The 14,131-nt window shown below is 37.4% G+C and overlaps 1 protein-coding gene across 24 annotated transcripts; it reads right to left on the bottom strand.

Moving 5' to 3' along the window:
* Window positions 1-30: 30 nt before the first annotated feature.
* Window positions 31-14,126, bottom strand: LOC124180307 (inositol hexakisphosphate and diphosphoinositol-pentakisphosphate kinase). 24 transcript variants are annotated; one of them, XM_046565654.1, is made up of 30 exons: window positions 14,019-14,126; window positions 13,259-13,318; window positions 12,468-12,575; window positions 10,939-11,139; window positions 10,705-10,845; window positions 10,500-10,599; window positions 10,275-10,429; window positions 9,857-10,149; window positions 9,570-9,764; window positions 9,381-9,467; window positions 9,065-9,253; window positions 8,806-8,903; window positions 8,473-8,610; window positions 8,113-8,347; window positions 7,797-8,005; window positions 7,479-7,705; window positions 7,261-7,397; window positions 6,946-7,078; window positions 6,594-6,833; window positions 6,394-6,507; window positions 6,125-6,279; window positions 5,887-6,035; window positions 5,517-5,564; window positions 3,903-4,253; window positions 3,091-3,270; window positions 2,749-2,992; window positions 2,489-2,517; window positions 2,297-2,408; window positions 1,829-2,197; window positions 31-1,601 (listed from the first exon to the last, which is right to left on the bottom strand). In XM_046565654.1, exons 2-30 carry the CDS (start codon window positions 13,289-13,291, stop codon window positions 1,109-1,111), a joined length of 5,163 nt encoding a protein of 1,720 aa, XP_046421610.1. In that variant the 5' UTR covers window positions 13,292-13,318; window positions 14,019-14,126; the 3' UTR covers window positions 31-1,108. The 24 variants fall into 24 exon arrangements, with proteins under 24 accessions (XP_046421610.1, XP_046421618.1, XP_046421617.1 ...); XM_046565662.1 differs by having other exon boundaries at window positions 6,946-7,060; XM_046565661.1 differs by having other exon boundaries at window positions 8,488-8,610.
* Between the last annotated feature and the right edge of the window lie 5 nt (window positions 14,127-14,131).

Genomic DNA, 14,131 nt, shown 5'->3' with positions numbered 1-14,131 from the left:
TAAATGATTAGGTTGATCAATTAATTTGAATTTGGTAACATGTTTTGATTTATTTACTATTTTACAGCCGATAACACGATCTAACAACATAACAAAAAATTTAACTATCTCACAATTGTGCATCGATATCTGTATAAGTGGCACCATAATAAATACGGAATACTAGTTACGTAGTACAATTCTGAAACAACGTCTGTGAGTTTCTTTGCCTTTCTGTCTGAACTAAGTGGCGATTTATGACATTTCGCTTTGACGTAATTAAGGACATGACACAATTGTTCAGGGAAAACAAACAACGTAAATTATACTGCTTTAAAATCACAGATGAATGTTAGGCGCTGTAATAATTTCAGATTGTCTACGAATGAAGATAATATAAATACTCAGCCACATTTGAAAATTTAGTTAAGTAATTTCGTAATTTTTGCTGTACAGCTTTACAGGTCCAAGTGATTATTATGGCAATGATAATATTAACACAATTACAAATCAGTGTAGATACACTAATTAATCAAGTCTATTTATACATATTTTCAAGTTGCGGAGTTTACTCCGATTTGTCAATCGTTCAATAAATTTTCTAACTGAAACAACTTTACATTCATATTTCCATGAGTCATAAGGATTATTTGTCTCTAGTCATTAGATTCATGGTGATCTAAGCACACAAATTAACGTGACTTTGTCACGATAGCAGGAACGTTGAATCGTTTCACATATAGGTTTTGTTTTCTAATGCATATATCGTGCAGCAGGTTATTCAATCTGTTATTGTTGACAATATGATTAAAATGCTTCGATATGAATTGACAATCATAGGCAGGTTTCAAACAAGTCCTTCTAGAAATGGACATCAATTAACGCTTCTTTTAGTTATTACTCAACACCACGAATTGCATTTCAAGATCAATAAATTAATCATGATCCAACTATTAAGTAGTTATTTCACGTTGAGCGTGATAAAATCGATAAATTCTACGGAGAATGGGGTCTGCGCAAAGCAAGTGCGGTACAGTCATTGGTAATAATACTAAAGTGATTTCCCATGTAACATCAATTAAATGAACAATCCTATCAAGCATCGTTACAAAATTATTATTTCTCTTCCTTAACCTGCTTTTTCGGTATCAACGTCAAAACCAACTTTAACATTTGTACCGTCATTAAGACTGCTCGCTAGTGTAAGTACAGGTTCCGATGGTTTGTTAATTCTCGATCCATTGATGGGAATTGGATGGGTGAGGATCACCTCCGAGTTTCTTGTGTTGTCAAGATCATCCGGAGTAGAAAGTTCCTTTTCAATTGGAGTAAAGCTCCGGTAATCGGAGTCAAGTTCTGCATTCGAATGTAGTGGTGAAAGAGGACAGATTTCAGATTTTGAATAATTGCTCTTGGAGATTGCCCGTATTTCAGTCGTTTGTTGTAAATCAACATCACTCTCATTACTGAACAATGGTTTTGATATTTTTCTACCACCTTCGATAGTTGCCTCTTTGACTAACACAGATTGGATCACACTTTTCGGATTGCTGGTACACACTGTAACCTGGTCTTTCATCCTAACGTCATCATCCGCAACTTCCATACTTTCCACGCGGAATCTAGCGTGAAAAAATATTTTGCTTATCTATATCTGACTGTGTTGTTAAATGTGATTCTTAACAATCAAAGTTGAACACATACAAATAAATATACTAATTAATATTATAAAGCCATAAAAGCTGCTATACAATCTCAAAATACTCTGATAGATGAAAAAAAAGAAAAAAAATTTGCTATTAAACAATTGTTTGTACTATATTTAATATTATTTTTGAACTGACGTTACCTTCCAATTTTTTTATAACTACAACTCGGTTGTACCGGATTAGAATTTTCCTGCTGTTTGAAAACAAATTTGATGTCTTGTTTCTTCTGCACCTTGCTCTGTCTCAATGTCAAAGTATGGTCCTCGTCTTCATCGATGTTATCAATGATTGTAGCATCATCAACACATACTGATTTCTTGATGAGCTTACAGCTATCGTCTTGGCAGATTTTCAAAATTTGGCCATCTTCGTTACTGTAGTAATCTGTAAAAGATATACTTCCACGGCTTTCTCGGCAGCCTTGATCTATTCCCATACAGATGTTATTTAGGTCTAGGTTCAAATCTGGTGTTCTGGGAAATTCGTGCGCCGTATTGAACACGCGCATTCTGTGAATGAAAGACAATTACAAACTATTAATGAATCAGGTGGTCATAACAAAAATTATTCAAGGAAAAATTCAATTACTGGCATTCTGCAAAATTTACCCGTCATTGCTACCGAGACTGGTAGACATGCTACATTCACCCGCCGACGTAGGAGCAGGAGAAGATGGCTCCGACGACAAAAAAGATGGCGCTCCACTGCTCCAACCTGCGCCTAGAAAAGACAGAGTAATAAAGTTTAAACAGACCTTCAACCGTTGGCTTCAAGAGGCTGAAAACTTTGAAAATACTCACTGTTTGGACTGGTCGGTGACAGCTGATTTCTATAATCAGATTCATTCAGTAATTTGTAATTAATCAGAGTGGGCATTACGTACATGACAAAAATTGAAAATTATTCGTACACGCACGGAGAGAATCGCTCGCTTTCCAGAGGTAATTGAAATGCTCTGATAAATGTTGAAACACGTAAGAATGAAACCTTTAAATTATATATCAAATACCGTCGTTACTTCAAGCAAGTTTATAGGGTCAAATGCGAGCTTTGATATTACCTAATGACTTCATTATCGGAGGAATGGTATTCGCGACCGATGCTGCCTATGCTTAGATTTTGGAGAAATGACCCGTGAACAGATCCACCTGGAGATGGATATTTAGGCGGCGAGGATGCCGGAGTGCGGAAAAAAGACAGGCTAGTCATCATTTCTAGAAACGAGTCCAACTGTCTCAGAGACAGTGCGTTATGCAATGTTTCCAATGGTCTGATTGGTGGGACGCCTCCGAATCCATCTATAGCTGTGCAAAAACGAAAGCATTTCAGTTTTAATGGAGGGAGGGACTTGTTCTACTATTTTCTAGCTCTGCTTTGGGGTTCGTGGAGCATAGCTATTTACCTGCAACAGCAGAGGCGTGCTGAGGCACCATATCCTTGAGGTCCGGGGCGCTCGACGATCCGCTGATAACAGCTGTGCTGAACAGGCTGTTTGTAGAACCAGTAAGCTTCTTGCTAACGTTGTATCCGAGCATCTTGAAGTAGGTCATCTGTCCAGAGACGCTGTGACGATAGCGTCTTGCTGTGCAGGTAGGGCAAGGTTGAATGACTCTAGGTAGTGTGCCGGGATCAGAGTTTTGGAGAGAATACAGGTATTACGGACTATAGGGGTATATTTTGCGATTGCAGCAGGATAAATGTATTAACTGTATTAAAGACAAATGTTCTACTGAGCTTCCCAGTCAAGCAAACATTTAATTAACCATAATTCTGAAGCAATGAGTTATTTAAAGCTTTACCAAGATGAGGGAATACCTTAAATAATGAAACGGATTATTTTATTTAATTACACCGATGTAACACATGTTAATCGATGATTGTAGGATCCAGTTGATTCTGTCTGAATTTTGTGTGCCGTTAGTTTCATCTGAGAAAAAGTGCAGAAGATTAGGCTGCAAAGGCTACTTATTTGAGAATATTTGTTGTATTAAAAACAGTTTGTTATTCGCACGAACATGATTTCCTCAATGATTAATCACAATGTGGATATATGCATAGAGCGTTGATAACTTAGCCCGTGATAAGGATCTAGATCTGATTGTGAGAAAAGCTTTGTAACTAACGTGTAGGAAAGTGACTCATCTCTATGTTTTACAGGAACAAAAAATTGTCAAATATGGATATCTGAGCTGACTGGCATCAGAGTAAACTCACCGCACACTTTAAAGTTAGACAAAGTTGCTTCGGTGTAAGATCTGCCATACTTCTTAAATTGCGTCAATAATTGCGGTTTGGCTACGGTATAAGACGAATTTGTTTCGTCTATGGGAGCACAGACTGTACCGGGAGAGGCAAGAGGGACTCGGTGAAAAGTTATCAACGGAGACGAAGATGAATTGGAATTGAAAACCATGGTTACAGGCATATTGGGTGAACTGAGCGAGTGTGCTAGAGTAAATGATCGTCTCAATGACTTTTGCACCCTTGATAATTTACTGACATTCTCGCAATGATTGGCAACATTCAGATCAGTTTCTTGCTTTAGTGACTTTTGACAGCAATCGGCTGATTATAAGTTATGCGTTATAAAATGAGATGGTACAAGGAAATTAATAAGTCGAAATAAAGTCATGTGACAGAATAGAGGACAAGGCGAAGGAAGGATGAAAAGAGAAACAAAATATTTTATTAAAAACCCAACACCAGATAATCCTGTTGGAAATATAATTCTCCTGTAGCGACGACGAGTTTCAACTTCTACTTTGACAATTTTGAAACTCTTCAACTGCAAAGAACACTATTGAAATAAATGATAATATAAATAAATAACAACATCAAAAATGAATTTTCAATTAATATAGAAAGAAAAATGATATTTGAAACTATCTCATTATTTTCTTGAAGTCTATGCAGTCGATATATAATTGAAGACTACATTGTTAGTACTTCACTGTTTGATGCGTATTAAAGTATAATTCTCGAAAAAATTTATGAAATTAAAAGGAAATTTACACGATTTTTGAAGAAGCTTGTAACATTTGATCCTTTTTCTAAGTAAACTGTTACGCATTACATGGTTGAGCATATCAGAATTCATTCTGGTCTGATTGTGGTGTCTTTTTATAAATTTAACAATTTAAATCATCGCTAGAAACTGCTTGCATGGAGAAATAGAGATAGAAAGCAAAGAGAAAAAGGTAGAGTGCATCGCATTAAAAGGAGTAAAAATCATGAAAGAGAAGCGCTTTGTGTAGGGTAAATTATGTAAAATCGAATTGTAGAAATTGAACAATTGTGTAGAAAGCTTAAAAATGGTTGAAAAATTTGTAGTGATCTTCATATCATAAACGAATAAAATATGAAATCGAATCTACAGAATAAAATTTAACTTCGATTTTCTACAGATGAACGTTTCTGATGATACAGGCTAAAAAGTTCTGCACACAGCATGATATACGATACAACGCTTAGAATGGTTGATGTTGAGCCAATTTACATATATCGGTATAGCTGATAGAAAAGCAGTCAATAAGCAGATAGTGAACTATTAATAACCTGATTGGTAGTTTCTCAAAATTATTTTAGGTCTTTTTGATGTGCAATAGTTTATGGTATGTCGTTGATATTTGCCAAATGTTGTGCGAAGATTGCTATACAAATATGAAACATAAATTCACATCGGTAAAATTACTAGTCAATTACTTATTGTGATTATTTGCTAAACGATGGACTGAGCCATGGTCGATAAAATTACGACAACTCCTAGATCCCTACGTATGTTGGTGATTAACTCTGTCAAGTGATTGTACTAGAGAGTGAACCACATACCTTCCTTATTGACTGCATCCAAACTTTGATATTGCACTTTCTCAGCAGCTATGGAAAAAATCGAATTGTTACAAACTCGATATTGAAAATGAGAATAACGATGTTGCCAGTATTATTCTACTCTCAGCAGCGTGACTAAGATTCAAGAATCTCTGTGCACGCCTCGCTTGGCTACTGCAGGCATACGACTTGTCTTATGAAAGTCGATGTCAAGATCACATAAATTTTTGCTTCCACTATTACTAGATTTTGTTAGTGGCTTGGACGAGGATAGGGAGTTTAATAATTTTACGGGCTTGGTAGAATGTGGGAATATAAAAGGTTATAAGAAGTTCACCGAACAAATAGAAAAAGCAGAATTTGTACAAACGTTTTACAGTTTTTTCTTGTCTCTGGTGGTCATAGCTTCTGGCTCTTGGTTCATTGATACCTGCTGCCTCCAGTTCTCGACGTTGACGTTGACTCGCTGCTAGCTGGCTGCCAAGTCTAGCTGCTTCGTGACCCGCCACTGTTCTCGCGCTGTGAAAAACTATCCAGCTCAAATATCTATGCTCATTGATATCTGTTCTTTATCCAATTGCTATCTATATCGATACACGTTTTCTCACCTGATTGGAATTGGCGCCGAACTCTGTAGAAAGCCACTATCGAAAGGTTCGTCGATTATGGGATCCAGGTCCATCATATCGATAGTTTTACTCGCCTTCGGGCTCTCGCCATCCAAGGCCAAGTTGCCTTCGTCTGTTTCCATCGGTGAAGTGTTCTATGATTATAGAAAAATTTCATAACAATACTACACCGAAAATATTCTCCAGAAGCTCGATGTTGCGAACGTTGCTAATGCATGTTTCAAAAACTTGTCAATTTCTCTTCTTACCGAATTTGTGACCGGGCTATTTGTGTTGTCATCCAAGATACTTAATTCGGAATCTTCCTCTTCGATTCGCGTGTTGCACTGAGAGCTGCCTTCTGCACCTGATCCCGCCTCACCCTGTGCAAAAATAAATATGACGTACTTTTAGAAATCGACAGCATCAAATAAATGCATATCGATACATTGCCAATATCAAAACGTACGAGATTATGATTACTCTCGTTCCGCGAATGCGGCCGGAAACCCGGTCCCGGGGGAAGATTTTTCTGCACACAACAGTTCACTCCGGGACTAAAGTGAAGCTCGACATGGAAGCGCTCTTCACTGCTTGGATCCTTTGTTGGATCTTCGTATAACATAACGACGATTTGTGACATGTAATTCAATTCTGATACCATGCTTACGTACTCCATTGCGCGTCGCCATTGTTCATCCTTGACCACCTATTGGAGTAATGGATGACATAAGTAATGAAAAATAAAAAACCCTATATGTCTTAAACGACATGGCTTGAGTTTGATAACTTATTTGAGGGGAAAAAAAAATGATCATTACATCAAGTAATCCTCCATATCGCAGTACAGTGAGTAGGGAGTGAACATGGCTTTCGCTTGTAAAGTATAATCTCGTTCTGACGTGCCTTCCAGGACTTGAAACTCCGTGCGAGTATCTGAAATGGAGGATACGACTGAATACAAAATAAATATTCGACTTTTTGATTCTGATGGAAATAAATATTCTACAAAATTATGTGAATCAAGTTGTTGCGTGACAAAAATAGCATATCAACGACCTCGAATTTCTGGAATTCGATTACATAATTAGAGACGAAATGAATTTGTAAGGATTTAATAAAAATATTATACTTGCCGTGGATTTAATCTATTAACAGTTTCTTCGCCGGTCTCCTCTATATTTCGTTGAAGATCTGCTCGAATCTTTTTCAGTAGAGGTGTGCAAATACCTTGTCCTATGGTGAGTTTTTCCTGAACGGTTAGTCCATATTCCTGATAATTGAAAAGTAGAAATTAGGCAAACAATATATTAAATTCTTTTACTATAATACAGTCAAAAATTGTTGGTATTACCTGCGGTATGACAATATCAGCTAAATATTTTGAGTATATGTAGAGCTCTTCCGCATAATCAAACTGAAGCGTATGATTGTTGTGCTGCAGGTCGTACTTAATGCAATCATAAATGTCGGGGATTTTCGATATGTCGAACCTCTTCTTTTTAGTGCAGAAATCTTTTTCAATTTTACCCCACCGGCGGCCCATTAATTCCCATGTTTCCCCGTGGTACAGAATAGCATCTGGAAGTGCAGCCCGTAACAAGCCGTGTTAAAAAATGTAACAAAAACATGAGCATTTCTACAAAAGATCGTAGTTAATGTTCACCCTCACCTTTCGTCTTGGGATCGTCTTTCTTAATCCTGACAATGTCCATTAGTTTCTGTATAAGAACGTGAACGTGCTGACAACATCTTACAGGATTTTTTACAAAATTCATTGCCGCATTTATGCTCAGAGCATTACCGGGATTTATCTGCTCGCGATCTTCGCGGGTAAATTCTCTATCCTGTTGCAGTAGTTCATGCAGTCGCGTTTTTACCCTGAGAATATAAATGCATGAATTGCTGATCACGAAACATAGCAAGAATCATTGATAGATTTTTTCTTTAGCAAAATAAGGAAAAAATAGACAGTGATAATTACTTACATGTTTTGGTATTTACTGCTATCGCAATCGTTGTCCAAAAGTCCATTGGTGTTGGCACTTTTGACCATCTGTACCAGAATGGGAGTTAGTTCGCCCTCCAAAGCAAGTAGACCCTTGGCGAAAGCTGCAGCCGTCATTTGGACTCTGCCTTCATCGCTGGCGTAAATTTTCAAGTCATGACGAAAGGTTGAGTGCAGTCGAAGGAGACCCAGACCTTGGGCACCGGCATATTCTCCTGCACGGTACAAATCGAATTAGTCATACAGAGACATTCGTCGATTGCTCATGAATAAGGGATTTAGGGTTGTTTGGGAAAGGGAGGAATAAACAGAATAAAAAATAATGGCGAGAGATACGAACCACTAAGGTGTCTACCTTGACCTCCCGGATACATGCACCGAAATATACGGCCAAGTTCTTCGGCTTGGATGCGTCCAGCTGGCGTCAACTCTCCGCCCCACTTTAGAATCAGCACCAAAGATGGCTCGCCAAATCTGTCTAACAGAAGAGAAAAATTCAAATTTTGAAGACAAGTATTCAGTAGTTCGAATCACGAAAGTCGGAATGACCATGAATTTTCATATTAAAATGGAAAATCGAAGTACTCCAATAGAATAAAAAGCACACTTGGTGAACGAATGTTGAACGGAAATGAAATCGAAAGTAAATAATAGTATAATCAATCATGCATACTGTTGGTTTTACCGTCGTCTGAGGAGCTCCCTCTAGGTCTGCCTTTAGGCTGATATTTCATCTGGACCTTACGATTAATTCCTGAAAAATGGCCATACCTGAATAAAAACAATATGTTAAATTTATAGCTGACTTTGTTCCTGTTCGAAAAAAATAAATCAAAAATCAAAAAGAACGAGACAGTAGTAAAAAAAAAATAGGCGAGGCGTATATCCAGCATCTTTCTTGCAAATTTATCGATTTGATTCTCACTGCTCACATTTCTAGGACACTTTTCAGCTGCTCCAGTTTTCCTTGCTTCTCTTCCAACTCTGGTCCAGCAGCACGATGCTGAATCTCCGTTAACAAGCTACGTGCGGTGTCCAAAATCTCCTGAAGCTGTTTGGGCCGCTTTAGTTTGACGTGACCGTGTTTGTAACCATCGTACTTGGCAAAGATCTCAAAAAATCTGATTAAAGTAATGGAAATAAATTCGTAGCTAGATTTCGAACAGTGTCAAATTAACCGTCAGAATTGATCGAGGTAGATGAAATATTTTCAGTCAAGTATCAAATTACAAAAAGTTGCAAGCTTACTTGGGATGACGAACTTCGACCTTCATTTTTTGCTTGGGAGTTCTATCGCCGTGTCTGATAACTGCAACGACACATCTTAGCTCCATCCTGAAAGGAAGAGCTCAATGTACAATCAAATTGTATTGTTTACATTGCTCAAACGAATCTTGTGATCAAAATAACAGACAGTCTGCAATTCCAGATGCTCACATTTTTCCAAATGTAGTGGGCACAATGGGTGGATCATCCAGTTGAAACGGAACGCTCCAGGGAATGTGAAGAGTAGGTGCCAGTTCTCTGAGAATCATGTTACCCAAAATTTTCGCGCAATCGTCATAATACTTGTTCGAATTTTTAACAAAACTGAATCCATTAACGTCACAGACAAACGATTGACCATTGGCTCTGTAACCAACGTAATAGGCTTGAAGAAATTCAAATAAAAAATCCCAGACACTGAAATCGTGGATGAAAATTGAGGCAAGAGCTACGTTTACCTGAGCAAATCGAACCCGCAAACGGTTTGCTTAAAGGCGAGGCATACTTTTCTGCTTATAAGTTTTTCAGCATTGCTAAGAATGACGGGATAGCGTATTTCCTTTCCCTCTGAGTCCCGTTCCACTTTGCCATCCAGAGCCGGGCTCTTTCTTGCTTCGGCGTGAGCGTAATCGGGCCCAACTGTGTAAACTTTAACGTCAGTGCCGTCAGTCGGCATGAAATCTTCATATATGTAAGATCCAGTTTTCCGGACCCGAGACTCTGGTGAGTAAACGCTGCTGCGGCTGCCAATCTGTACAGCAATGTATAATTGGCTCTAATTGGGATCGACAAGCATGAGGTTCATTTTTTGTATAATTTTGAAGGATGTTAGATATTTTTTAGCTCACATAAATATTGAATCATCGTTCGACCTACCTTTCTAAATAATCTCTGACTTCCGCCACCCGCGGATGTTGGATAATATATGTAAATATTATGATCTTCGGCAGATACTGGCTTCTCAACAAACGGTTTATTAAATGTTATACCATTCACCTCGACGTGGTCCTCCGATTCAACCAGTTCATGATCTGCAATGAATAAATCGTTACTAATTTTCGTTGCGGATAAATGTGTTAGTCCAGAATTATATAAGTTTACGCTTTGGATCTGCAGAATCTCTGTCCAGGACTGCGTATCGCGGTATTTCTATGCCTTCTCCATTGAGTATCGCATAAACTCGTCTGCGATCCTGTAAGCCCAAAATAAAGGAAGAAACAAAAAAACGAATCGACACACAAAACCTTTTCGACTTAAGTCTAAGTATGAAGCAACTTTTAGACATTTTACATACTATTTAACTTACCTGAATATCGTATTGCATACGCAGATTGTTAATTATAAATGGATTTCGTAAGCTGGCATACTGTATAGCTTTATCGAGCGGAAAACCTTTGCTGTGAAAACTTATCAAGCAATCGACTATCGGCCAGTCTTCCACAGGTTCCTAAAAACGTTAATGAATAATTGAAAATTTGTTGCTGAATTTTTCAGCGTGTGTGATCCGAGAGATAGAGATTAGATAAAATAACTCGCTCACTTTAAGTATGACTTCTTCCGGAAAAACAATGATTTTCAAATATTCGAACTCTTCAAGCCGTGTCAAGATCTCCTTCATAGGTTTACTCTGAGACTTCTTGGCCATTGCACAAACACCAACCAAGACTTGCTTTCCCTCACCATCCAGAGAATTCGTACTTCCCATGCATCCATCTTCGCTTAGGCATCCTTTCGGCAGATCCTAGACGTACATATGTGTAACGGTGTTAGCTAAATGATAATGATCTTCCACAAGATTGAGCGAAGAAAATGAAACTGGGCAAACAATTCTCATTGAATCTTTTATTTCAGACTTTCAAGATAGATTCGGCCTTTATTTAGGTCTGACATCATTATGGAAGGGATCATTGCTTTCTTAGTGGGATTTTTTAAAACAGGATGACTGCGATTTTTTTTTGTATCACCTTACCTCATAAATTTTTGGATTGTCAGACATTAAAGACTAGAATTTGAACACAATCAATCTGATTGGTTGAGGGATATCAGATGAATGATTTTTAGTGAAATAAATTATAATTTGTCTAATACTTACAAAACAAGCATCGCAATAACAAAACTCGGGTGAATTATCTGCGTTCTCGAATGAAAACATCAGCAATGGATCCATTGGACAAATTGGCGATAATAACTAATAACAATTTGAGCACATAAGTGATTTCACTAACGCTGATAGCTGCAGTACAACCATTACTGTGCGTATGAAAAGATCAATGATCTCTCAAATTATGAGAACAGTGGAAGAAAAGAATTGAATAATTTTTTTCCTCTCACTTGATCTTACGGTTTTCACAATAAATCATGAAAAGTGAAACAGCTCAAAATTACATCATTTTGGGCAAACGAACAGCAGTGTCTACATACCAAAACCCTGGCACAAATATTTCTTAGGATTTTCAGAAATTTTCTGCAGGGAAACAGGAAGACATGTTTTTTAAAAATTATTTACAAAAATGAAATCAATACAGATATAAAAAAGAAAACAGTCAACGAAAGCTGAAACGAGCTAATAAAAAGATATGCTTCTGATTCCTGGATATCTGAACAATCACTTGACTATATTAAAGTAGTGCAGTAATTTGTCACCTCTTATCAGCATTATAAAAAAAGACTACACTAAGTTATGTTTGCTTCAGCATTTACCATATATATTTAAAGAATGATAGAGTAGCTCAGGCTTTTACTACGTTATAACTTCAAGATTATCCGATTATAAGCCTGCAGATTAGAGTATGAAAAAGCTGAGGTTGGTTTACATAGATTGCGAATACAACTAAAAGTTTCAAGGTTGCAGAGATAGAATTTGATAATACCTTGACTTTACAACGCTTTTAATTAGCCTAAGACATTCTGTTGCGTAATGTCGTGTGAAATTGTTTTCAAGGTACTGTATAAAAAGTAAATTATTGAATAAATAGCAAGGGAGAGAAAACGAAGCGAATGATCGAAGTATTGGAGGAAGGAAAGTGAAGTCCTAGAATTGTTGAGTTAGTATGAAAATGTTGAACTCACTCGTGCCGAGGAATGGTAGATCGAAGATGAGGACTGACCGACGAGGGGGGATTGCCCTGGGTTAATATCTCCTACGTAGAAGACTGGTCTTGTTGCATTCTTCAGATCCTGTTCGTAGAATGCAAACTAAGTAAGACATCGTTCGGTTGCTTTGCCAATAGCAGATCAATGCGTGGCTTGTGATCATTGTTGTGTCTAATTCGATTTTGCTGCTTTCTCTATTTTTTCCCCCTTCCCCGAATGATAAAAAAAAAATCATGACAAATTCAGATCCAAGAAACCAGAACCGAAATTATATTAATTGTTAGGAAGTAATAATGAGCTGGTGCTATTGTTAGTCCATGGCTACGCGTAAAAGCATCTAGATAAGTACCGTGACAATAAACTTATGTTAGGCAAAGAAGGCTGAGCCTGCCGCTGTAGGCTAAAGGTCAACATAGTCGTAAATATTCGTAGATTACAATTGAAAGAGCACCAAGCGTGAGGAAAAAAAGGGAGGCATAAAAACCAGCCACAAGCTAATGATATCAAGAGTTCAATTCAAAATTGACCACTTTAAAGGCGCAAAAATATATAGTAATAAAACCAAATTACTGATGGATATTCATTGGTATGATAAAACTCAGAATCCAACAGCAAATGCTTAGTTTAGAACTTGTTATTATACGCAAACGATTATATGATCTTCAAATACTTTCTCTGGGCTAGTTCGTTAATTACAGAAAAAAAAACAGCGTAAATTTACAGGAAAAGAAAATTGTTTATACAGCGTCGATAATGAATACACTTACCTGGTAGCCGTACTCTAATTCCGTATAAGACATATCAGAGAAGTCTCTTTCTTTTTCTCGCTGTAATTACATATCATATGACAAGTGGTCAGTGTTTCTATTAGAGTGAATACACATTCTTATTTCTGTAAATTTTGCAACACTTAGCAGTTAGTCTGTGAATTTGTTACCAACTAATCAAATATTTGCATTGACCCTGAGCATTGAAACAATTGTCAGTTACAACATAAAAAAGCCATAACATTACAATCTGTACCCAAAATTCACTGAAGTGAGTTGAACGCAGTAACAATAACTGCGATTCTGACAAATAAATTATTCCTAGAGTCTAGTTATCTTTGTAAAGAAAATTTGGCTGAAACTTATAAGGTTGAAACATAAAATACTGATTTCCAATTTGAGGAAATGATGGCAAAGCTGGAATATTGACAACAGTACCGGAGCTAAAGTAGGTAACACTGTGTTTGTACCTGAAATATGAAGGAACGAAAGTATTTCTCATTTGAATATAATTTGGAGTGTAGCAAGAAAGGCGCGGTGTAATTCGAAGTTGTCAGTTTCTACCTAGCACGCAGTAGTGATAATCTGATTATTTTATGTGAAGCTGACAGCCATATCGCGTGTCATACTTCGATGTAGACCAGCTGGATTTTCTTTATTTCGTTATATTTTACTGATTAGCGGTCCAGAGTTGCCCGTCCGGGGTACAAAACATTGGTGTACACAATTATTTGATTAGCATAAGTATTTCATCACCTACTTCTTCCCTCTTCTCTCGACGCGACTGGACGCGACCGACGAATCGACGAAATTACTGCAATAACGTCGCGACAACGAATCCAGTAGACGGCGAAGTGTGTGCTAAAAATGAGT

Source organism: Neodiprion fabricii, chromosome 4 (assembly GCF_021155785.1).
Source record: "Neodiprion fabricii isolate iyNeoFabr1 chromosome 4, iyNeoFabr1.1, whole genome shotgun sequence".
Lineage (NCBI taxonomy): Eukaryota > Metazoa > Arthropoda > Insecta > Hymenoptera > Diprionidae > Neodiprion > Neodiprion fabricii.
The sequence above is the reverse complement of the archived record's forward strand: the minus strand, read 5'-3'. Positions and strand labels throughout refer to the sequence as shown.

Bases quoted from the DNA above. Each gene is read 5' to 3' on its own strand.
- LOC124180307 (XM_046565654.1), bottom strand. From the start codon at position 13,291: ATGTCTTATACGGAATTAGAGTACGGCTACCAG. The intron at 10,430-10,499 runs GTAAACTTATAT...TATTCATTGCAG, and splicing joins AGATTCTGCAGATCCAAAGC to ATCATGAACTGGTTGAATCG. The intron at 8,611-8,805 runs GTATGCATGATT...CTCTTCTGTTAG, and splicing joins AGACGACGGTAAAACCAACA to ACAGATTTGGCGAGCCATCT.